This window comes from Emydura macquarii, unplaced genomic scaffold, assembly GCF_026122565.2.
Source record: "Emydura macquarii macquarii isolate MOO-44397 ecotype Brisbane River unplaced genomic scaffold, CSIRO-AGI_Emac_v2 contig_1790, whole genome shotgun sequence".
In the NCBI taxonomy this organism is placed as follows: domain Eukaryota; kingdom Metazoa; phylum Chordata; order Testudines; family Chelidae; genus Emydura; species Emydura macquarii.
The window spans coordinates 7,653,539-7,677,492 of NW_027131927.1; the positions used below are offsets into that span (position 1 = coordinate 7,653,539).

General features: G+C 41.9%; 1 protein-coding gene across 11 annotated transcripts in view; it reads left to right on the forward strand.

Annotated features, from left to right (window-relative positions):
- The window catches only part of SEC31A (SEC31 homolog A, COPII coat complex component), a 63,777-nt gene that overhangs the window by 38,304 nt on the left and 1,519 nt on the right, over window positions 1-23,954 (forward strand). For 2 of the 11 annotated variants that reach the window (XM_067556847.1, XM_067556849.1), the window contains exons 19-28: window positions 503-676; window positions 1,540-1,713; window positions 5,844-5,936; window positions 6,628-6,757; window positions 8,290-8,628; window positions 13,224-13,262; window positions 15,133-15,191; window positions 17,440-17,712; window positions 18,887-19,006; window positions 23,681-23,752. In XM_067556847.1, the coding sequence (XP_067412948.1) occupies window positions 503-676; window positions 1,540-1,713; window positions 5,844-5,936; window positions 6,628-6,757; window positions 8,290-8,628; window positions 13,224-13,262; window positions 15,133-15,191; window positions 17,440-17,712; window positions 18,887-19,006; window positions 23,681-23,752 (1,473 nt within the window). The remainder of the gene's footprint in view (window positions 1-502; window positions 677-1,539; window positions 1,714-5,843; window positions 5,937-6,627; window positions 6,758-8,289; window positions 8,629-13,223; window positions 13,263-15,132; window positions 15,192-17,439; window positions 17,713-18,886; window positions 19,007-23,680; window positions 23,753-23,954) is intronic. The other 9 variants (XM_067556851.1, XM_067556850.1, XM_067556852.1 and 6 more) reach the window with 9 other exon arrangements.

Genomic DNA, 23,954 nt, shown 5'->3' on the forward strand with positions numbered 1-23,954 from the left:
GTACATTAGGGAACAATCCTGCGACAGAGAGAAGATGAATTAGACGACCTAACTGGTCTTTCCCATCTCTGCCTTGTGTTTCTATAACATTTTTGCAAGAGCAGTTAGTAACATTGGTTGTTGAATAATACCAGGGGGAAAAGGCTGCTGATAATCTACAGGTACCTTAGATCTCATAAAATAAGAATTTAAAAAATCTCATCTTTATGGAGTAACCAGATTATTGCTAGTTTATTTAATGTCAGTACATTTTAAAATGCACTTAAATTGATGGTCGCTGATTAATGTTCTATTATCTTGCTCTCTCCGAATGTTACACAGTAAAAGAGGTAATAATCCTTGGGAAGACCTTTATTTTCCATCTGTTTAAAATAATGTAATGGGAACTGTGTAGTATGCAGAGGTGACCTCAAGACTATTATTGACATACTGTAGTTAGTGGCCATTTTCTTTCAGTTGGTCCCATTAACTTGCTGTTTTTTCCTTTGTCATAATCCTCAAGGACCTTATTGAGAAAGTAGTAATCCTGCGTAAGGCTGTGCAGTTTACACGATCCATGGACTCTGATGCTGTAGGGGCTCTTCTGGCGGAGAAGATGAGTCAGTATGCCAATCTGTTGGCTGCACAGGGCAGCATTGCTACTGCATTGGCTTTCCTTCCTGCAAACACCAACCAGGTAAATGGCCTTAACATTCCTTCTGCCGCCTTTTAGTTGAGGAAGCTTTCATTGAAAACCTTTGCGTGGCACATGGAATTGTATAAAACTGTCACCTTCCAGTGTGGTTCGGGGTTCTTTTTCCTGCTCAGTATTGTCTTGGCAAGGATTATTATTGTGCATATGTGGGAAAAGTCACTGGAATGGGACATTGTCTCAGCATAATGGTCTCCTGGTGCTGCAGAAGCTACCGGGTGTTTTGGAAAATAAGTCAAGGGGCAGCCAAGACTTTGCTTTGTGGAACCTGAGTGATAACACGCTCTGACGATGGATGGTTTTATTCCTCTCCTGCTGAACACTTCCTATGAATTCCATAGATTTTGCAGGGTGGCTGTTGGAATATCAGTTAATTCCTGTATATATACTGAAGTTCTTGTCACGCTGAGCTGTGAGAATTGCACTTCATTCTTCTTCCTTCTTGGCTCGTGCTGTGCCATTCTCCTGGCCAGTGGGGATTAGAGAAGAGCCCTAGCTAGTCGCCAGTGGTCATAGCTGAAGATGTAGCAGCAGTCACCTCCCACGCCCTATTTTCCCCCTCTCTCTGCACTTCTGTAGCATTCCCACCACAGCCGGCCTGGGAATGAGAGTTCCATCCAATATTTCCCATACAGTCACCTGCACCTGATCCAGCTGTAATGCCTGTTTTTTGGCTGGAGAATACACTTGCTTCAGCCAACCAGAACGCTGTTCAGTGGAGTATCCTGCCCTCGTCTGAGCAGGCATTTGAAGTTTAGCTGAGCAGTAAGTGGCCAGTCATCCGCTGATTTGACGCCACAGATTCCACTTGGTGTAATTATATGTTTGCTTTGGTTTACTATTTGCAGCCAAACATCGTGCTATTGCGGGACAGACTTTGCAGAGCCCAGGGAGAACTTCCAGTGGGACAGGAGGCACCAAAATCCCCTTATGAGAGAGAACCCATGCCAAAGGGAAGAGCTGGACCTGCAGCTGGACAGATGCAGATGCCCCAAGGCCCAGCCCAGCAGTATTATCAGCAGGTAAATGACATAAAGCAGTCATGCTGAAGCTGTGCTTCCACTGCTTGGGTTTTGAAGATGATGGCTTGTGCACTTTGTTTCTTTTCTTGGATCTGAAGGGTGTGTGAAATGTGCCTACAACCCTTGTTGAATACCAATTCCTTTGTGCTTTCTTGCCATCTGTGTAGATGCCTCCTTTACACTGCTTTTAGAAACACCTCTCCAATATCTTATCAAGCAGCGTGGGTTTGGAGATATTTTTTTCCCTTAATTTAAATTGTATTTTAGTGCAAAGTACTACAGATTTCAGGTTTGGGGGTTTTTTAAAACAATTTTCCCCTCCCACATGCAGCTTTGAGACTCAGTCATGTCTGTCACCATCTCTTCAGTTAAGGACAGGCTGGCTGTTCACTCTGCAGCTCAATGCGCTGTAATCAGACAGAGAAATTGCTGTACAGCTGCAATAGCTAACGCCGATTCTGCTGGTACTTGCTGAAAGTCCAGTTATGAATGTTACGGGAGACTGAGCCAGAGACTTGGGATGGCCAGTACAGCCTCATGCTTAAAATCCCTTCCCTATGGTGTGGGGAACAGGCTGGTGGAGTAGGAGCAGTGTAAGGAGAGCATCCGCACCTTAGGCAGGGTAGAGATGGTGTTGGGGGAGCGATGAAAGACCCGAGTGTGAGGTGTGCTGGAAGAATGAGTGAGTGAGTCTGGGGTAGAGGAGGAAGCTGTTGGGGGGCGTTGGGTGGGAACATAGATGAGAAATAAGGGAGAGGGGGGTCTTTGTGTTAGATTGGAACTCAAGGCTGTACCAAATCAGACTGCATGGCAGAAGGGAAAACTGGTTTGCCATTGGTGCTGTGGGGCATGCCACTTTAGAGGTACTCCTAGTTAAAGTGTGATCACCAATCCCTTAGCAAACCATTATTGATCAGCTGGCCCTTTTGCACACAACCACTTTCACCTAATTCCTTGAGAATGGACAGCGTGTATTATTGGTATGGGAACTGTTTTTCAGTGGAGAAAATGGAAACGGGAAACCCTGTCTGTACTTTGGGTTACCCTTCAAACCCTGGGCACTGGCAATGTGGATTTACTGGACTGCTCCTCATGCTTTCTGGCACTGGGGCCTGTGGTGCTTAATCAAGTAGTTGCATCTTCCCGGCATTTTTTGTTTCTGGCTGCGGAGGGGGCTGTGGTGCATTGCATTGCCTCAGGAAAATGAAATTCTTTGCTTCTTTGAGGGCAAGGAAAAGGAAAGGCTGAAGGGTCAAGGGTGTTTGGCGTTGTTGTCTTCCTTCGTATGTCCGTGGCTGTGGATGCCTTATCGCATAGTTAACCTCAGATGATATCCTGGATGTAGAACTTTTAAAAAGTAACTCTGAGTGGGCAAAAGACTTCCCTGTATTTATGCAAAAATCTCTGTGTTTGATCTATTTTCAGATACTTTACACATAATTAAATCAGCTATTTTCTGTGTCTCTTTTGCCTTCCTTCCTGTAACCAATGAACTGTATTCAAAGGTTATATTGCAGTCTCAATGCCCTTCATGTTCTGCTATGGAAAATGTTAGCTTTCCTAGATACAAGGTGGTCTGGGTAACACATCAAACTGGAGTTTCACATTTTCTGTCCTTTAGTGTTAAGTGCTGGGAAGAGTCTGGAGAACTGCCTCAGTTTATTTAATACAAACAAACAACAAAACCTACATTCAGGTAAAATTATGGTTTAAGCGCAAACCAGCAAGTACATTCCAAGTGAACTGTGCAAAGACATTTTTGACTGCAGGTTCCTGGCACCGAAAACACAATCCTACATTTAGGTGCTGCAGGGATTTGATATTAATGGGATGTTACAGGCAGACATGCAGCAGTATGTAGATTGGACAGAGCGAAGTACATGTTTAAACGCTCATATCTTACCTGTATCACTAAACTAATAAGCATTAGTCTGGGATATTGCAGATTATGTACACTTTGCATTCTATGGCTTTTGAACCAAACCTTGTTCCTTTTGGATAATCTATGCATTATTCCAGATGTACAGAAACTCCTTCGTTCAAAAACTCTGTATTTGACTATTTTATAACATTAGCTTTAAAAATATTTAAGCCTTCGCTTTTAGTTTTCATTGTCATTGGCCCCAATTTAGGAGAGCACTTAAGCATATGGTAAATCCATCATTCCTGTGCAGGCCAGCATTTAAGCATGTGCTTAACTTGAAGCACGTTTTTAATTATGGGCCTCCATCTGTGCTGGATTGTTACACTCTTTTTCAGTATTACGATAAAAGTGGCAGAAAGCATCTGATTAACGTTTTAAAATTGCAAACTGATTATTGATCAAATCATGAACATAAGAACAGCCATACGGGGTCAGACCAATGGTCCATTTAGCTCTGCATCCTGCCTTCCAATAGTGGCCAATGTCAGGTGCTTAGAAGGGAATGAACAGAACAGGTAATCATCGAATGAACTATCTCATCACCCATTCCCTCCTTCTGGCAAACAGAGGCTAGGATCACTTCAGACGATGGTTTTGCCTCGCTGCCCATCTTGGCTCATAGCCATTGATGGACCTATCCTCCATGAATTTATCTAGTTCTTTTTTGAACAGTGTTATAATCTTGGCCTTCACAACATCCTCTGGCAAAGAGTTCCACAGGTTGACTGTGTGTTGTGTGAAGAAATACCTCCTTTTGTCTGTTTTAAACCTGCTGGCTATTAATTTAATTTGGTGACCCCTGGTTCTTGTGTTATGAGGAGTAAATAACACTTCCTTCCTTACTTTCTCCACACCAGTCATGATTTTATAGACCTCTATCATATCCCCCCTTAATAATCTCTTTTCCAAGCTGGAAAGTCCCAGTCTTATTAATCTCTCCTCATATGGAAGCTGTTCCATACCCCAATCATTTTTGTTGCCCTTTTCTGTACCTTTTCCAATTCCAATGTATCTTTTTTGAGATGGGGCAACCAGATCTGTGCACAGAATTCAAGATGTGGGCGTATTATGGATTTATATAGAGGCAGTATGATATTTTCTTCTTATTATCTATCCTTTTCCTAATTATTCCCAACATGGCACTTACATATTTGGGAAGTTATTAAAATGCTCATATTCATTGTTGTAATGGCTCATTATATAAAAAAAATACAGTGCTGTTGTTATTAGAAGTAGGTGTATTAAAGTAATTCCTGAGTCAGCTGGTAACTTAATGTGGTTGCTTATTCTAACTAGGCAAAGACCAGGGTTTAAGTCTTACCCTGTCTCCTCCCTCTTACATGCAGTGTAGGCACTGTGAATTCAGTCTCTGGCCGTACCTCCCATTGCTCAACAGTATCCCCTGTCGTCAGTGAAAGATGTGATATAGATGAGCCCAAAAGAGTCCAGCTCATTCATCCATGGGCAGGAAGGCAGTGATTACAGTGTAGGGCTAGGGACTTTGGAAAATAGGGGAAACCTGGGCAGGGGGAGATAGCTGATATCCAGTGGGAGCTCTGAGGATGAGGTTGTGGGAAGGGACTAACACTGGGGAAGTAGCTTATTGTGCACGTGCTGCAGCTGGATTTTAAATTTTACTTTTTAAAATAAGACGCCTCAGAGGGTCCTGTAAGTCTGACTTAAACAAGCCCCCACTTACCTGAAGGCAGTAATCTTCCATTTGATTGAAATCTTGCTGTTGTTGAAATGCTGCGTAGCATGAGCCCTCAGCCTGGGGTGAGTTTTTGCAACAGTTAGGAAAATGTGACAAAGGGGGGCTTTGTAATAATGACATTCTGGCAGAGCTAGCTTTCGTGGCACGTATAATACTTTTCAAACACCAATCTGCTTTCTGATTGTATTAGTACCTTCCCTATGCTTGATCTTCCTTCTGTGGTTCCCTTTTGATACCAGAACTCTTGACCTCTTGTCATCTCTGCTTGCATTTCAATGTGCAGTGATTTAGGCTCTGTCTTTATTTTTATTTTATCATCTTGATTTCATGGCTGCTTTGATGCACTGAGATACCTTATTTTGTGTGTTCACAGTGTTCCTATAACCTGTTTTGCATCTGGGAATGTGATACCCATTAGGGTTTTTTGTTTTGTTTTGGTTTGGTTTTTTTTAATTTTATTTTCCGTGATTGGTATTTCTTTGTTCAATTCAGGTTAGAATTGCCCCTACTGTCACTACCTGGAGTAACAAAACTCCTACTGCCCTTCCCAGCCATCCTCCTGCAGACTCTCCCTCTGACACACAGGTATAACATTCATTATTCCTCTTTGAGCAGGTTCTGTCCCCTTTAAATAAATTCTCCATATACAATTTGTATGCTTGATGCATTCCAATGCATCTGGGAGACAGTGACAGGTGGTCAAGTCAATCTGATTTATTGTATCCATGCAGCTCTTGTTACCTTTTCAAATATTACCCAGATGGCTAGCTTTGAAAAAGCATTAGCTTGTGGTTAATAAAATTTAAGCTCAAGTGATAACTTCCACAGCTTCTTTTTGGCAGTGGAATAATACAAATGTATCTCTTTTTTTTTCTCTTTCCCCTAACGTTGGAAATAATAGGTTAAACTTTAAGAAGTGTCTTGGTTGAAATATCTAGCCAGCAAAGCTTTGTGACTTACTACACATATATAGATACACATCATCTTTTCATTCTATATAAGTGTTTGTATTCCAAGGATGTCTGTTTCTTCCTTTCCCATTTAAGTGACCATCATTTAGGTTATGGTTCACCTTTATCTTGTTCAAAAAGCATGGCTGACTGAGGCGGTGGAATGATCAGCACAGTTATGTCAGTGGTGATGGCTATTTTCTGTTGTTGTCAATTTAAGGCCTTTAAATATGAAATTGTGTAATCCCATTAAAATCCTAGCCACTTGTTAGCAGCGCGGACTAAATCTGATCTCATTTCTCTTTCCTGCATTCCTTGTTTCCCAGGGAGAGAATCCTCCACCTCCAGGTTTTATTATGCCGGGGTCGGTTCATCCTAACATGCCGCCACATCAGTCCACCTCTCCCGGTTACAACATGTACCCACAGGCGGGGGCACGACAGACGTACCTGCAGAGTAAGTAGCAATGGCTCCCACCGCACCTCATTTATTTACACAGCGTTCGTATGAGTGAGTTTGTTCGAAATGTTCAGAACAGTGGGGAAATCACTCTCTGGGTGGGGGACCAATGCACTGTAAGCTCCTCCTACCATTCCCAGTCACTGCGGAGTATCTTGTCAATCCCTAGCCTCTATTTGCCAGAAGCTGGGAATGGCCAACGGGATGGATCACTTGATGATGACCTGTTCTGCTCATTCCCTCTGAAGCACTTGGCATTGGCCACTGTTGGAGTACAGGACGCTAGGCTAGATGGACCATGGTCTGACCCAGTCTGGCCGTTCTTGTGATGTGGCACTGCCTATTGAACAGCTAAATTACAATTAAGCTACCAACAACTCTTAGTCCGAGCCCTCGACTGGCTCTTCCTAAAGACTCAAAGGGCCAAAGATCCCTAAGAATAGTCCAGAACCAGGCATTTCGTGAGCAGCACATGTAGTTGCTGAGAAGGAACTTAACCTAATTCAGCTATTGCAGAGTGGGCTTAAAGTGAGAAAGAGAGAAAAGGGGAACAAGGAAGAGACAATAAATAAGGGCAAAGGCGGGGAAGGGAAGCTGCGCTAGCTTGTTATCTGTTTAAATTACAATGAAAGAAACACGGGACATGGAAGAGTAGTCAGGGTAGAGAGGAAATGGGGAAAGGGCCCTACAGGAGCAGAGAAGAAATAACAAACACAAAGATTAGATTAGGCACAGTGTTTGAGTTGTGTCATCTAGTGATGAGATTGGGGCCTTGCTGGAAGGAGACCTGTACTTTCCTACCTGATGGTGGCATCGTGAGGGTTATGTTGCTCCTAACTTTCCGAATCTAGAAGGCTCCCAAAGAAGTAGACCTCAGTCTTCCTAAAACATTTTCCTCGCCTGTTAATTTTGAGTGTGTGGGTTGTGTAATGGCTTGACAGTTACGAGTTTTGGGAGAGAAACAGACGTGTAGATAAACAAGCTCCTTGTGAAAAAGGACATAATTCCCACTGCCTCTCAGGCTCCAGAAACAAGGTAAGGTGACATGGCGCTCTGAGTCCAAGTGCCGCATTGTGGGAGTGGGAACTGGCTAGCCAGTAAGCAGTTTCACGTGGGCTGGGAAGGGAGGAGGTGGGCATTGCCAGTAAGGGAAGCTGAGATGTGAAAACTGACCCTCCAGTACAGAGAGGATCAAGCCGGAACCTGTAACCCGCGCTAGCAGGTTACTACCTCATTACCTACTAGTAGCAAGACTCTCCCCTGTTGCTGGCTCTGGAGAAAGGCCCCCCACATCTGAGGCCTGAGCTGGCTATTGAAGTTAGGTGTCCTATGTGACGGGGCATTTCTCTATTTACTAAGCCATTGCGCTCGTTTAAATATAAGCGTTCCGCTCAGCTGAAGTCGGGGGAAGTTGTCATCATTGGTACCTAGGAAGAGGGAATGGGGCGTCAAAACTGGAGAGGATAGTAGCTTTCTCTTAGTCTAATAATGTTACTAACTAAATCTCTCCCTTTTCTCCCCCTACATAGCTTATCAACCAACACAGCAGTATTCTTTTGGAACAGGGGGACCAGCACTCTCTCAGCCTCAACAACCTCTTGCTCCTCCTGCTTCAACCTCCTATCCTACCCCTCCGTATATGCCTTCTGCTTCTTCCCATTCCGAGCCCCCTCAGTTCTACCCTGGACAACCTCAGCCCTCTCCAACACGCTTGAATCCTAGCTCTTCTTTCCCTGCCCCTCTTCCTGGTGCATCTTTCCAGCATGGCAGGCCAGGAGCTCCAGCGACTTCTGTGGCTTATGCACTGTCTACTGGACCAACAGGTACTCTGCCTGCAACCAGTGAGCTTCCTGCATCCCAAAGAACAGGTCTGCGCTTGAAAGGCATTATTTTGCTTTTGTGGGTTTTTGTTGTTGTAATTTGTGTGTTCTGATGAATGATTAACATGAAATTTGGCCGTGCTTTAGGGTTAGTACACAGTGTTTCTAAAAATGGCATTATCCTTTCTGTGCATGGTACAACTCTAGGGCCTTGTCTCCAGCAGCTGAACCCATGCTAGCAGAATAGCTCTGATTCCCTGATCTGATCAGTGTGTACAGAGCTCTTCTGAGGGCCACACTGTGCTATAGAAAAAGAACCCTTGCCTGCCCTGATTACAGAAGCTACATTAGAACAGTGTTTAGACACAAATGATGCTGGCGCAGTTTTAACCATCATGTGGACAGAGCCAAAATTGCTACATGGCGGGTGAACGAATATAAAAAAAATGAGCAAATTTTCAAGCCATTGTGGATGCAGTGAGTCTGGTATTCTTCTTTCTCACACCACTTTTGCTGGCATAGTTTCTCAGTAGTGTCATTCTCAAGTCACACATCTGTAAATGAAAGGAGGGTCAAGCCTAGTGTTTAATTTAAGAAACCCTGTCTACTGAATGATCTCACAGAGATGCAGTCATAGGCTCTGTTTTCCTAGTCATTAGCTGTGATGGGATTACCGTGTTTATGAATGCCCTGAAAGATAATCACAAATTATTTAGAAACACTTAAATGGCATGTTTTTTCTGTAAAATAAACAAACCAAAAAAAAGCATGTGTATGTTGCTAGAACACAAGAGCCTGTTTAAGTGTGCATGATAACCAAGAATGCCAACAGGGTGAGAAACAGAATAACCCAAGCACCCTTTATTGTTGTGTTCATTTTGAGCTGCTCTGGTGACCTGTTGCATGATGACCGACCTGTCTCTTTATTAACGTCACTTATTTCACAGCTAAGTTTTACACAGCATTTCCACTCCTGATGCATACATGAGCGTGAGCAGTTCTGGTTTAAACAGTGTTGTAGGTCTACTCGGTTAACGCAAAGGGGGTAAGGGAGTATGATTGACAACAGGGCTTTTTTTGGGCAAGGATTCCTTTGTTTAAAGGAACGGGCCCTGAGACCGAAGCATTGGACTTTTCTTTCTTTTAAATGTCCTTTCTGGTGGGGAAATGGTTTGCTCAGGGCATTGTTAATGGGATATAGAGTCTCTAGGCTGCCAGTTGGAATCCAGCCCAGGCTGGCAGTGACTGAAAGGCTGACGCTGTTTGTTGATCGATGTGAAATGTGTTTGGCCAGCGTCCCCAGCACAAAAAGCCGAGGCCCACTTGGCACTAAGTGGCAACATTATTGTCCATCTCAGCAGAGATGTCATGGCTTGAATGGCCATGGAAGCTGAACGGTTCGCCGACCTCCCTTAGCAGTCAGGATGGGTCAGGACCTTGATCAGGAGGTGCTCCAAAGTGTGGCTTGGGGCACATGGATGTTACTTGCATTCATCTGAAGCTTGTTCTGCCATTACCCTCACTGTACTTGTTGTCTGGATAACAGGACTGCTGTTCCCCAGGCTCTGAATCCAGTTCCTTTCATGAGTGTTACATTTACACACACGTGTTGGAAAGAAAATGTCCCCTCCGTCCAAGGAAGAGTGGGGGGGCTGTCAACCTGGGCAGCATTGTTTAACATTGTGGGGAGGAGTCTTCCCAAAAGTGCATCCTGTTGGAATTGTTAATATCCCAGACGCTCTACCGACAGACAGAATATCTTCTCCTTTCCTCTTTGTGAGGAGACAGTTGGACGTCCTTGCCCATCTTTGTGTGAGGATGGTGCATGCCACGAGAAGGCATTAGTAAAATGGGTGGTGGGACACTTGCTTCCAAATTCCCTAGCCTTGCAGAAGCAAAGCAGCACATTATAATGCAGACAGCATTGCTCTTATGTCTTCCAATAAATGCAAGTAATGGGAAACCCATTTACCAGTTTTCTCTCTAATCCATTTTACTGTTATATTTGGGTCTCTAGAATGCACTTGAGAGATCTGTCACCCGTTAAGTTTCTGGTGTTAAAAGTTGCAGCAATATAGTCCATATGACTCTTTCGAAGTAGCGTGAAGCTCTCATTTATGCACCATAGGAGCTTCCCACATTAATAACAAGTACTGTAATATAGGTCAGTTTCAGTTTCCACTTTTTCTAGCCCAGTGTACACTTTTCATCAGCTGGAGTCATCCTCATTTCTCCTGGGTCAATACATTAGGATTAAAACTGGAGCAGCTGTTTTTCTCAGAAATGCTGTTTGATTTGCATATTTTTCATTGTATTGCTCAGAGGTGACCTACGCTTCTTTTTATTAAGTTCTGTCAACATTAGCAATATGGGCTGAATTTCTCCCAATAGTTAGTGTGGGGAGACATCCATTGCAAAGTTTAAAACTTTTAAAGTTTTAATTGAAAATCCCTTTAATTGATTATTAGCAGATTTCAGCACTTAGGCCCCAGTGCGGCAAAGCATTTAAGTAATGTGTGTAAGTCCAGCCCTATTCACCAGAATGCTTGAGCACATGCTTAACTTTAGTCACGTGCTTAGTCCCTCCCATTGGGTCTGAAGTGCTGAATTGCTCTATTGTATAGGGTTGCACTGCTGAGTTGGAGCCATGCTGTTGCAATTGAGAGAATGTTGTAAAAAAGATGTTCAGGGCACCTTAAACAGACTGCTCTGTTCTGTCCAGGTTATTAGATTATTTCTTTCAGAAAACTCTACACATTAGAGATGGAAAAACTTGCTTTTTAAAACTTTCTTAATGCTGAAAGTACAATATATATGCTGTTCAAACACCATCCCCTCAGAGTGCTCTTGATAAATATACTTACCCATCAACGTTATTCACAGAAGCTGCCCCACATAGAGAAAAAGGCCACTCAGTAAGGTACCATTATATTAAATACATGAAAACATAAAGCCTAAGTTAAGATCACACCTGTACCTCCAAATGTCTAAGTGCCAACAGAGAGACAAGTGGATGAGGCAATATCTTTTGTTGGACCAAATTCTTTTGGTGAGAGAGACACCTTTACACTGAACTCTTCTTCAGGTCTGGGAAACTTAGGCCTGCACTACAGACCTTTATCAGTAAAACTATGTCACTCGGGGGTGTGAAAAGCCCACCCCTTGAGCAATGTAGTTATACCAACCTAATCCCCCATGTAGACAGCGCTATGCTGAAAAGCTCTCCTGTCAGTGTAGGAGCGTCTTCACTTAAGAGCTACGGTTGCGATGCAGCATTTTAAGTGCAGACCTGCCCTTCATCAGTGTCACAGCTAAATACAAGATGGAACAGATTGTTTCGCATAGGTAGTTACCACTTATTTCAATGGACCATTCAAGGTGAAGTAGCCCATTAAAACCCCTCCAGTCATAGGGAAGAAAGGAACCGTAGGGGAGCAGCTGAGGGGGTTGTTAGTGGGTTATAGATTGTTGTAATAAGCCATAAATCCAGTGTCTCTAGTCAGTGCATGATTTTTAGTGTCTAGCAAAGTTATGAATTTAAGCAAAAGGGATGGTTATGCCTAGTAATGGAGGTTTGATTATTGACTTTCAATTTCTGTGCTTTCATACATTATAGTCTAGGACCTTAATATAATTTTGATGTGGCTTGTGTTTTCTTTTTTCAAACTTTATGCATTCAAAATTAAAAATCTAATCCTTTAAGATTAAAATATTTATGTAGTAAACCAGCATCAATTCAAAGATGCAGGTATAAAAGCTAGAACTCCGTGGGTGGTTTTTTCCATTAGTTTTTTTACAGAATCATGTAAAAATTAGTAGGTTAAGCAATATGAATAAGATCATATTAGAAACTAAGTGCTTTCACATTTCATTTTAAACTATCTAGGCTTTTAGAACAGCAGATATTTAAGCAACCTATCTCTGGCATCCAGCTTAAACATGAAACAATTTTTAGTGTTAATGACAGATATGCCCATCAAACCTTAAATATACTGTAGAATAGATGTCCCAGATCCAGTGCTCCCCTTTTCCCTTCTAGACGATGCAAAATATCTTGCTGTGTCATGTTGTTTGGATTGTCAGCTCATTTAGGGCAGGGAACTTGTCTTTACATTTTTTTGTGAGGCTCCTATCATAACTTGATATTGACATGCAGTATAAATAAAAATAATCATACAGGTCTTTATTCAGGAAAGCACTTAAGCATGTGCTTACGTCCAACTGAAGTCTAGCACTTTAATCACATACTTGAATGCTTTCCTGAACAGGAGCCATAGCAATGAGAGAATTTTGTGTCTAATGAGTAGTCTCTTGGTTCAGTTGGCCTGATAACAAAAGTGAGTCAGGATTCTGCAACAATTATTAGTAGCAACTTGAAATGATATACTAAATGCGAAAGGATTCAGACTCATTTTTTGGGAGGGTAGAGGAAGCCATTCTGCAGGGTTGATTGGACAGCAGATATTAATTTTATCCTTAAACTGACTATTCAATTAGAGTAGATACTTTTTGTCAGGTGACGAAAATTCAGGTTTTGCACATTTATTGAAACTAAATAGCTAATGAGAAAAATAATTATAGATTAGGTTGTGTTTTCATTTTTTTTAAAAAAAACCTTAGTTATTTTTGCATTTTATCTACAGAAAATCAGTCTTCTCAAGACCAAGCCTCTACCCTGCAAGGTGAACTAGCTACAGTATAACATGGAAATCATTAAGCCACAGTATGAAATTAATGGAATGCATATGACCCTCAGAGTACACTAAATTTAATGCTGTTTGTCAATATATTTTTAATTGAATCAATTTTTATAATATCCTAATGAAGATAAATAATAACATAACTGGAATTTTTAACCACAGAAGTGAGTTGATGCATTTTAACTGAATTATTCTATAAATTTAACAGTATTAATAATGCTAAAAAAAATTGATTTTCATAATCTGAAAAATCCAGGCTCTCTATATCTGAAATCTTATGAAAACTGATATGTCATATTATAGGAGGGACAATAGCTGGTGCTCTTGGTGGTCAGGGAACATGGCTGAGCTTTGCTTAACAAGAAGTCAGATAAAAGATTTTTAATTAATTGTTTAATCTGTCCCTTTAGTGTCTTAAGGGCATAATGGCTATTGAATGTGTTTAACAAAAGTCTCAAGTGCTTATTACATTTAGAGACCAGCTAACGCTGTACTGAAGTAACACAGTTCACTGTATAAACATGAATTTGTAGTTTGCTAAACGAAAAACACTGTGGTGAAAAAGTCCATTGAATTTTTTTCTTTTGGCTTTTTGTGGCTTTGTACAATAAATCCTCATTACCCCAGTTTAAGCAGCATTAATGTTGAGTTTTAATGCCGTGCTCCCTATTAAATGTGCATAATGAAATACTGGAAAATTTTTAATTCACTAATCTAAGCTTTGTACTGCAAATTTTGCAGATACATAAAATATGCTTTTTTTAAATGAGCTGATTTCTCATGAAGACCTCTGAAAAAATTATTTAGAAACAGTTCTACTCAGATATCCTATATTCTATATTTCTCTTTCCTTGTTATTAATGACATTGGCCTGAATGCAAGGGACCTGATTCACCAGACTATTCAGGCAACTTTACTCGGCTTCCATGACCCAACATAACAATAAACCTGACTTAACTAGCTGGGTATACCTGGCTTATAAACATTTTGTGTCTGTAGAGCATACAGATGAATGTGGCCTAGGATTGTAGGAATCCTACTGCTGTTTATTCTTCACTTGGAGTATCCTCTGTGTTTTCCTTTTGTTGTTGTTGGGGAACACCTCTTGTTGCCATGTAAAGATATCCTTCACAGAAAATGTCTTAAGCAGAGTTCTGTGCACATTAACTGCTTTTTTCCAAAGTTTTCTGAGGTACCGACTGCTGATTAACATTTTATCATAATGTCAACATGGTCGTGCAAAAACAATTGCCCAGCAAATGGTCTGATTTGTTTTATTACAAAATAGATGTAGCGAAACCATCATAAATAACGGAGTGACTGTGTTAGCACACGTTGTCTGTGCAGTTCTAACTGTTTCTGCCAGCAAAATTGCCAGCATTTTCAAAGGGTTTGGCAGTGCAACATTGCTGTCTTGGCAGATGGGAAGTTGCTTGCTTGCTTTTTCTGTTGAATACTAGGAGTTTAATTTAGTGGATTCAGGTGAATTATATTAGGTATAGGAAGGATGACTAGGTCAAACTCCAGCTTATCTGTAAAGAAAGTAACCTCTCTAAGGCAGATATCACATAAGGGCTTTCAGTGTAATGAATTTCAGGGCCTGCTGCTTAGCACAAGGGATGTATTATTCTGTCATCATGGATATTACTGGTGCAGAAGCACATCTGAGAACTCAGGCTTTGGTTAGCAGGTCACATAACCACCAATTTTACAGCTATGGCACACAGCCGCCTTTTCTTGAGGCTTTAGATGCTGCTAGAGCAGTAATTTGGGGGCTGTAGTGTGGCAAAAGGTCTATTCCCCATCTTCTGGGATTCTAACAAATGATTAATATTGCTTTTTTTTGTTACAGGGCCTCAAAATGGTTGGAATGATCCTCCTGCATTGAACAGAGTTACAAAGAAGAAAAAGGTACTGTAAGAGATTGGTATCCCACTAAACTGCATATGATGCATTTTAAAAAGTAGTATCTTAACTAACTGTTATGAAGACCATTGATGGAAGGAGAGTGAAGTGTTATCATCAAACAGCAACTTATATTATAGCAAGTTATATTTAAGGAAGAGGAGGAAATGTAAATTTTCAGCGTATATTATCTCCTGAAATGTATTAGTAAACACCCTGAAATATGCATCCAGAGGAGACTGAGTTCTTGGGAAAGTTGTTATTGATAATCCGCATGATCACATTTTGGGGTGAAAATATGATGGATGATGGATAGTTGTGTAGGAGTTTGCTTAGGACCGGGTTCTGAGCTGGTGTACATTGTCATAGCTCTATTGACTTCCTTTGAGCTGCAACCATTTCCACAGGTTTTGAGGCTTTGGCCCCTGATGTTTACTAACGGTAAGACAAGTGTCAGGATGGAGGCCACAATATAAAACTTTATAAAAGAGTGCGGGTGGGAAAATGCAGCATAACCAGTGTAGATAGTGGGAGTGAATAGCTCAAGAGACTTGTATTAGGGTAGAATGAGCCTTTCAATTCTAGCCTCTGGGTTCAGTGTAGAATGTTTTGCAGTGATCAAAATTCTTGTGCCCCCATGGCCCATATGAAATGAGATAGCGGTGATCAGTCCAGTTATTCCTGGAAGTCTGAGCAGATGGGATAAGGCTGTGAATGTACAGGGAGACAAAACTACAGTAACTTGTAATCCCAAGAGTTTGTCCCTCCAGGTCAGGATTAAGGATATTGGCAGGATGGAGTGGGGAAACTTCCAATGCTTCTGTCTATATTGTACCCGTTCTTGTATAAATTCAGGGCTTTGGTCTCCAAAGCTGTCAGTCTGGGGTCCCTTATGTGGGTTAAGACTTGCAAATAGGAGGAGGAAGCATACCAGTATGGATAACCCCGTGATACTAAAAGATGGTAAATTAATTTTAAAAAATCAGTTAGAAAATGCTATCTTTTAAATTGAATTATTATTGTATGTTTTGGTCATAGCCATGGCTTCTGTAATACAAAACCGATTTTTCGGTTTCGGGGCTTTTTTAAATAAAAAGTAATGGTCTTCGTCACTCTGCTCTACTTGGTACCAGCCAACCTTTCATCATGAATATTTACTCACTGATTCGCTGTATGTCCAGTATAATGGAGTATGGGTTTTATAATGGGTTTAAACTATTATTTACATATTATTAAATGGCTTATTGTAAAATAAAGGATATTTTGCATTTTTCCCCAAAGCTTGACTATTTTATAATTTCCCATGACTAATGATTTAATATTTATTAATTAAAAAATTGAGGGCCATGACTTTACTTTTTTATAACTAAAACTCTGACTTTTCCTTTTTTTGCTTGACCAAAACATCATTTGCCATGACAACCAACCAACTGTAATTACAATTTCATTAAACCAGAACTACACTCAGCATCTTGGACTTTCTTGTTGTTTCCTTTAGTACTCTTTAAAAAGTCTCATTGGGGTTTTGTTTTCCACATTGTTGTAGTTGTAACAGAAGCCAGCATTCCATTTAGTCACCTGATATTATCTCTACCAAACACTGTCTTTTATGTTTATGGCCTTTCAGGAGTATGTAAGTACAAACATTTAGGCACTAGTTCAGAAATGCACTAATTATTGGACTTACTAGAAGTCTGTTTGCCAGAGGCTTGAATCTCATTTGAAAGATTTATTATTTATATAGTGCCATTATATGTCCCATCAGTGCTATGCTATCCTTAAATAATCTGGATATTTGGGAATTAGTTTTGTGTTATTAACTGAGATTCATTTTCACTTACACTTTCTTTTTATTGAAGGTAAAAGGTCATGTTATGTTTGCCACGCTGTGAGTTCTGTAGTGTATTGTACTATGCTTTGCCCAATAGTGCCTTTAGGTTCCAATCCTTTAAACACTTCATCACATGCTTTTAATTTGGTGAATAGTTTCTTTGACTTGAAGCGAAGCCTGTGTGTGTTCGCCGGGTCAGGGCCTTAGATTTTAAGATCTTTGGAAGAGAGGCCTGTTGTGTACCTATGCAACAGTGTGTCAATGTATATGTCATAAGTGAAAATGTAGAAGGAGCTGGGAGGGGGGATTATTTCTGTGTTAAATTACAGCCAATTTGAAAGACAGAGTTGTTGTAATACTCCCCTTTTTGGAGAAATAATGAACAGCGGCAGCATAGTAAATGTTTTGTTTTATTGTCTTTAGATGCCTGATAACTTCATGCCACCTATTCCCATCACATCCCCAATAATGAAACCTCTGCTGGATCCACAATCCCAAATGCAGCAGCCTCCCGCTTCAGTGCCGCCTGCAGCCCAGGCTCCATTTCAGCCCTCGCACCTTCCGTCAGGGCAGCCCATTTTACAAAACCCTTTCCAGACTATTTCGCAGCCTCTGGGGCAGCCAGTCATGCCTCCTGCTATCTCAAAACCCAGTACAGAGGGGGCACCAGGAGCTCCAATTGGCAATACCATACAGGTAAGGGTAATTATGCTGATGTTTTGCATTCTGGTAGTGCCTAACTGCCCCATCCAGGATGGAGGGCTCATTGTGCTAGGCACTGAACAGACACCGAATAAGAACTTTCTATATTCATGATAGGTCTCAACTACACCAGAAAGTTGCACCGGTTTAACTAAACCAATTCAAAAGGCAGTGCGGACACTCTTATTCTGATTTAGCATAAGTTGATTACTAGGAATTGGTTTCAGCTAAACTGAAGTAAATCACTCTTAAGCTGAAGTAAAAACATCCACATGGGAGTTTGCACAGTTTACGTGAGTTTAAAAACCGATTTAAATTGAACCAGTACAGCTTTCTCATGTAGACAAATCCAGCGAAAGGGTGAGAGAAAAGGCAAAATCTAGTAAACTGTCTCACAGTCCAAAGCTAGCTGGACTTCTGCCCCCTTCTCTGAGTGCACCCCCTTCAGGCTGTACATCCCCAGCGTGGAATCTCATGATTCTCCCAGTCTCAGACCAGATGGTGGGCTGCGGCCTCCTTTGCACCAACCATGTTGGCTCCGCAGGCCCGACTAGATTTGGCTGCCAGCAGCCTTCCTTTCAGAGAGGTGACCAGCGCGAGTCCAGTGACACAGTACAGCTTTTACAAACCAAAGCATTATGTAACGTTAACCGTAGGATTAAGCGTAACAAGAAAAAGGGGCTTCATGCAACAAACAGTCTTCACGCATAGCTGTCTGACCTAGCTTCTCCCAGGCCCCCCACTTCTGGAGGCGGGGGTTCAGTCAACTTCACCACAGTCCCTGTGTCTCCCTCCCTCTGCTTCCGAGTTGAAACAGCGTCAGTGTGGTTTGTATCTGTTATCTTTGTTCTGGGCTCTCACTTCATATCCATAACCACCTAGTCGCTGCTACTTGCACTTAACTGCTACACTCAGCCAGTCATTTAGGACAATTGAGTCATGTCTCCTGAAGACGACGTTGCTTTTCATGGCAGCTGCTGAAAGAGAGACACTCCCCATCTAAGGAACTGCTAATGTTCCCTCTCCGGTGTTCTCAGCTCCGCAGGATGGGGGTGAGGAGCGAGCGAGTGTGCTCGGGGTGTTAGTCATTTTTACAAAATAATGACCCAGTGCATACAGCTCCAATGGGAGTTCCCAATGTGACTTTAATCGCCCATCTTTTCTTCAGCATGTGCAGTCATTGCCAGCGGAGAAGATTACAAAGAAGCCTATACCAGATGAGCACCTTATTCTGAAGACCACATTTGAAGCTCTCATCCAGAGATGCCTGTTATCCGCCACAGATCCAGTAGGTCTTTGCATTGCATGAGCCACTAGTGATGCAATACTATATTTAAGAACCATTTTCATTGGATGGTGACTGCATTAACCAGCAATACATCTCTCGTTTATGTCACTCTGTCTGGCCCAAGGGCTCCCTGAGCACTGTACAAACATAAATCACACAGCGATTATAGACAGAGACCACACACACCAGTAAGATGCAGCCACTTTGGGGATGGGACATGGCAGCCGTTCAGCAGCACACAGCAAGGCACCCCAGGAGTGGCAAATGGGACATGAAGCACCAAGGTTGAAATCCTGCCCACACTGAAGTTCATGGGCAAAACTCCCATTGACTTCAGTGGGGCCAGGATTCCACGGCAGATCTTTACCAGCGCCGTGGCCTAGAGTCTCTGGATAAGTAGGATTAGATAGCCCTGCTTCCGGGAGAAAGGAGGGAGGGACTCCTCTTGTCCACAATGGCAAACTCCTTCCATCGTATCAGTGGCATTGTTTGGCTCCCTTCTGGCTCTCTTCCATCTGGAAGAACTGGAGCTTTGGTCTGGGTGGGTGGTAGAGAGAAATGGGATTCCCTCTTTTTTTCCTGACGAGCAGAAAGATGATTCCTCTACCTCTCGCCTCACTAAACAGGCCCCCTTAAGGCGGGAGCTGTGCTGAGCTGATTTGGCCTTTGTTTGTTTGTTTAGCCAGTTCCTGTAACTGGAGCAAGGGAGCTCATATGCTGAGGTGGGTATTAGCTGAGGCTATTGTGCATCCGAGCTGAGGAGGCAGAAGGATCATATTAAGCCTCCATTTTTGATCTGTGTGTGACACTCCCCAGGGGTGTTCAGGGCTGCAAGGTGCCTCTTCACCACCTGCCCGCTGCAGGAAGCCGCTTTGCCTGATGCCAGCTGAGCTGTGCTCCCTGAAACCAACAGCCTCTGGCCACAGATAAGCACCGATGCCCAGGTGTCCGCAGACCCCACCCTCTCAATGCAGGCTAGTGAACCCTTCTGCTAGCGTCCCCCTCTTTTATATCTAGCACCTGGACACACTCAGAAATTACCAACTAAACTGAGGGGACAGAGTACGCACAGCTTGACTAGAATAACTCAGGATCAGATCCTTTATAACAGCGCAGCACTGCAATCTCTTTACAGTGAACACAAATACAAGTTTATAAACAAAGGTCAAGATTTTAAGAGACAGTGAGCAAGGACAATAAGAACAATAGATTACAAATAAAACAATCCTAGGTCTACACTTATTAATGGTCACCTTTTCCTATCTGAAAGAATATTTTCTTTCCTAAAGATTCAGTCTTTGACAGAGCTGCTGGTTTTTAGTCATAGCCAGGATACTGGTTTTCATGAATACCCCGCCCTCTTCAAGGGGTTTCTTCAGTCAATTGATGATCGAATGTCTTTTTATGTCTCCTTATGTTTCCCAAAACTCACTGTTTTGTCTCCCTAAGATGGGGAGACCCCTGTGATTCACTTCCTGGGAAGCTGGCTCCAAGGTGTCTTCTCATACTCCTGTTTATTTCACATCCACGTGTTGACTTGAAATGCAAATGTAGCTCCCCTTGTGTTTGCTTACCATGCTTAATCTGTGTGTGAACTTAAACAGACATAGAAATATACATCACTTTGTCTGACTAAACCAGTTTTTCACCTTTGCTGGGAAGTAACATCTGGACACAAACTTGTAAAGACATATTTTCAGTATATTGACATAACTTCTTAAATATAATCAGTATGCACATTTCACAGTGATATTTTTGGCCGGCATGATCCTGACTTTGATTTAAGATCTCACCCGGCATTCTGTATGGCAGCCATGTGTTAGGTGTAGTGAGTTTGGCAGGCCTCTTAGCAGTTCCTGACCCAGAGTAGTGAACCCTTTGCCAACTAGCACCAATGGGCCTCTGTGTCACAAGGTGACGCCCTTTATGGTAGCAAACAGACTTCACAAGAGGGTGAGAGAGGAAACGGTATTAAGTAGTTAGGTAACTAGTCTTTAATAATTGGGTTTATTCAGTGTGTCTTGTCTTTAGTAATACATGGTTGTGTCTGTGTCCTCCTACAACACATGACCACGGCCCTCTAAAGTCGTGTTTCTCAAACTGGGGGTCGCAAGCCTATTTTGTGTGTGTGTGTGTGGGGGGGGTGTTTGCGCTATTTCTACCCTTACTTTTGCACTGCCTTCAGAGCTGGGTGGCTGGAGAGCGGCGGCTGCGGGCTGGGCACCCAGCTCTGAAGGCAGTGCCGCTACCAGCAGCAGAGCAGAAGTAAGGGTGGCGTGATATGGGGCAGGGGTTGTCACAGCTTGAAATATTTTCCGGGGGGTGGGGGGTGTGCAGCAAAAAACTTTTGGGAACCTGGCTCTAAAGAATGGAAGTTCGGACCCGCTCAAGTGTTTAATCATGGTGCCCGCTAGTGGCAGCCTACAGAGACTATCCTAGAGCCCTAATGCTGTTACAGAAGCATTTTAGGTGGGTTATCGCTGGTGAAGTACAACAGCTGGGCCTGGCTCATTTACTGCAAGTGCCAGTCCATGAGCTTTTTAGCTGCTTCAGTGCATTTCCTGAGTTGTCGCTCCAATTCCAAAGAAAAAAATTGTTTCTAAATAAACAATGGAAATACAGGAGAGACTCAGAGAAAGAGATTTGTGTTGAGTCAATAACACTACAGCTATAAAGTATAATTTTTACTCCTTAGCTTGCCAGCAGTAAGTGGTTTATGAAGAGAAAATTGGCTGGCCATTCAAAGGAATCCTGTTTGATGAATATGTTTAACCAGTAACAGAGACACAGGTCTCCATTATTAATGTAAGCTGACATGTTGGTACTGAAATTCGATAATGGCTTTGTCAGTGTAGTAAGCATTCAGTGAACTGTTCACAAATTGACTTTGTATCATATTTACTGAACCGCTATCTAACATTTAAACTAGAGATGTAGTTTTGGTTTGATACCTGCTCGTATCATGGTCTCTTTCTTCCTCCCACTTGCTTTCCATTCCGACAATTTCCTGGTAGGTCTGTACACATTGTCTTCGCAGGAGGAATGAAAGAATCCCTTGGTTTTCCCTTTGATAGTCCTGTGACTATTCAGTAGCAGTTGATTGAATCAATGCTTTTCTTTAAAGGGTACCCTGCAGAGGGATGGGAGCAAAAGTCACATACAATAAAGAACTCTGGCTTTTTGCTCCCCTAATTATACCTTCTCCCTTTTTCTGGGCAGCAAACGTAAGAATGGCCTAAAGAAAATTCAGCCCATGTTCTAACACCACTTCATTTCTTTTTTTTCTCGGTATGAAAAGATCACTTGTTCTGGGGCATCAGCCGCCTCATTTGTTTAATTCCTTAAAAATCTCTTAGATTTTCTTGGGTACAACAAACAGTCCCTGCATACAGTAGCTGGGAAAGCTTTCTTGATTCCTTCTGTCTATCTGAGGAATAGATATCGTTAGCACATGGGCAGTCTCTGTCAGGCAATGTACAAATACATGACTTGATATGAAAGACAGTGTTGTCTAGAGGTTAAAACGGGGAGCTGGGAGTCAGGAGAACTATTTGCAGCTCTGCTACTGACTTGTGTTGGGAATTTGTGCCATTTGCTAAACACAGATGTTATTGTTGTTATCATCACTTAGTCTTTCTGTGTTTCAATTCCTCCATCTGTAAAATGAGGATAGTACCCAGGCTGTCAAACTATAGTATTGTATCGCCAGTGCTGCTGGTCTCCCTTCAATAGCAGCAGGAGCAGTAAGCGAGCTGTCCTGTTTACAGCTGGAGGACTCTCCCTTTTCACTTTGACTAGTCATGTGCAAAACCTCATTTTCACAGCTGTTCACAAACATGATCTGGGATGAAAATTCTTCATCTCAGTAATAAATGTGGCACTTTTGGTGAAACATGGTGAAATTCCATCCCACACCTGGGAAGGAATCATGAATTTGTCTCAGGTGAAAACTTGCCTTTCTAAGAGAAATGCCATCGGTTTTGTGCAAAAAAGGTCACAATGCACCTCTACGTTTCTGTCTCTGCAAAATCAGAACTCTCAGTGGGCACAAAAGATGTTTTGTAGCTTGGGCTTTGGTTGTTGTTTTCCTGTTTGCAGCAAGAATTTGTTTACACAGGTTGCTGTCTTTACTCTTAATAGCCTTACCATTAAAATACAATTAGAATAGGTTTTAAATTAGTGAATTTCCTTTCTTGTTTTTGTCTTTTATTGCTGTCAGTCCTTGAGCTCTCAGGACAAAATTATTCCTTGGGCAGCTGGATATTTTGATCTTAGCATTGTTTTTATTTAACAGAAATAATGCTTTCCCAGTTAACCGCAAAGCAAAATTCATACTCTATTTATGTCACACTTCTTTTATCCCAAAGCATCCTGGGAAATCTCACGAACTACACATGTGCTGTACTACTGCAGTGCAGCCACATCTAGGTAGGCAGAACTTTAGGTATGGCTACTGTCTACTATCATCTAATCTTTGTCTTTCGTAGTAAAATCAGTGGCAAAAAGTACTGAGTAAACAATAAAAGTGTCATGTAATGAGAACAGTGCTAATCGAGGAATCTCAGTTGCTGTTGTTCATTTGTTACACAGTTCCCTTTATGACTAAATCATACTATTATACTAAAATCAGAAATGTGTTCTTAATACCACTCCACTTCCTGTTTTCTCCCGCAGCAAACCAAGAGGAAGTTAGACGATGCCAACAAACGCCTGGAGTTTCTGTATGACAAACTTAGGGAACAGACAGTAAGTAGCTTTGTTCCTTATTACTTTAAGCTTTAAATATTTTTTCCATATGATGTTACATTTTATTACAAGGAATGATATCATTGGTTAGAGACCCGTCATTTCAGTAGAATTCTATTACACAGGTCTGTGCATGTGCTGTAGGCATTTCTAAGACTTTCCTGAAATGACGGCATTTAAACAGAAGGTTTAATGATCACAT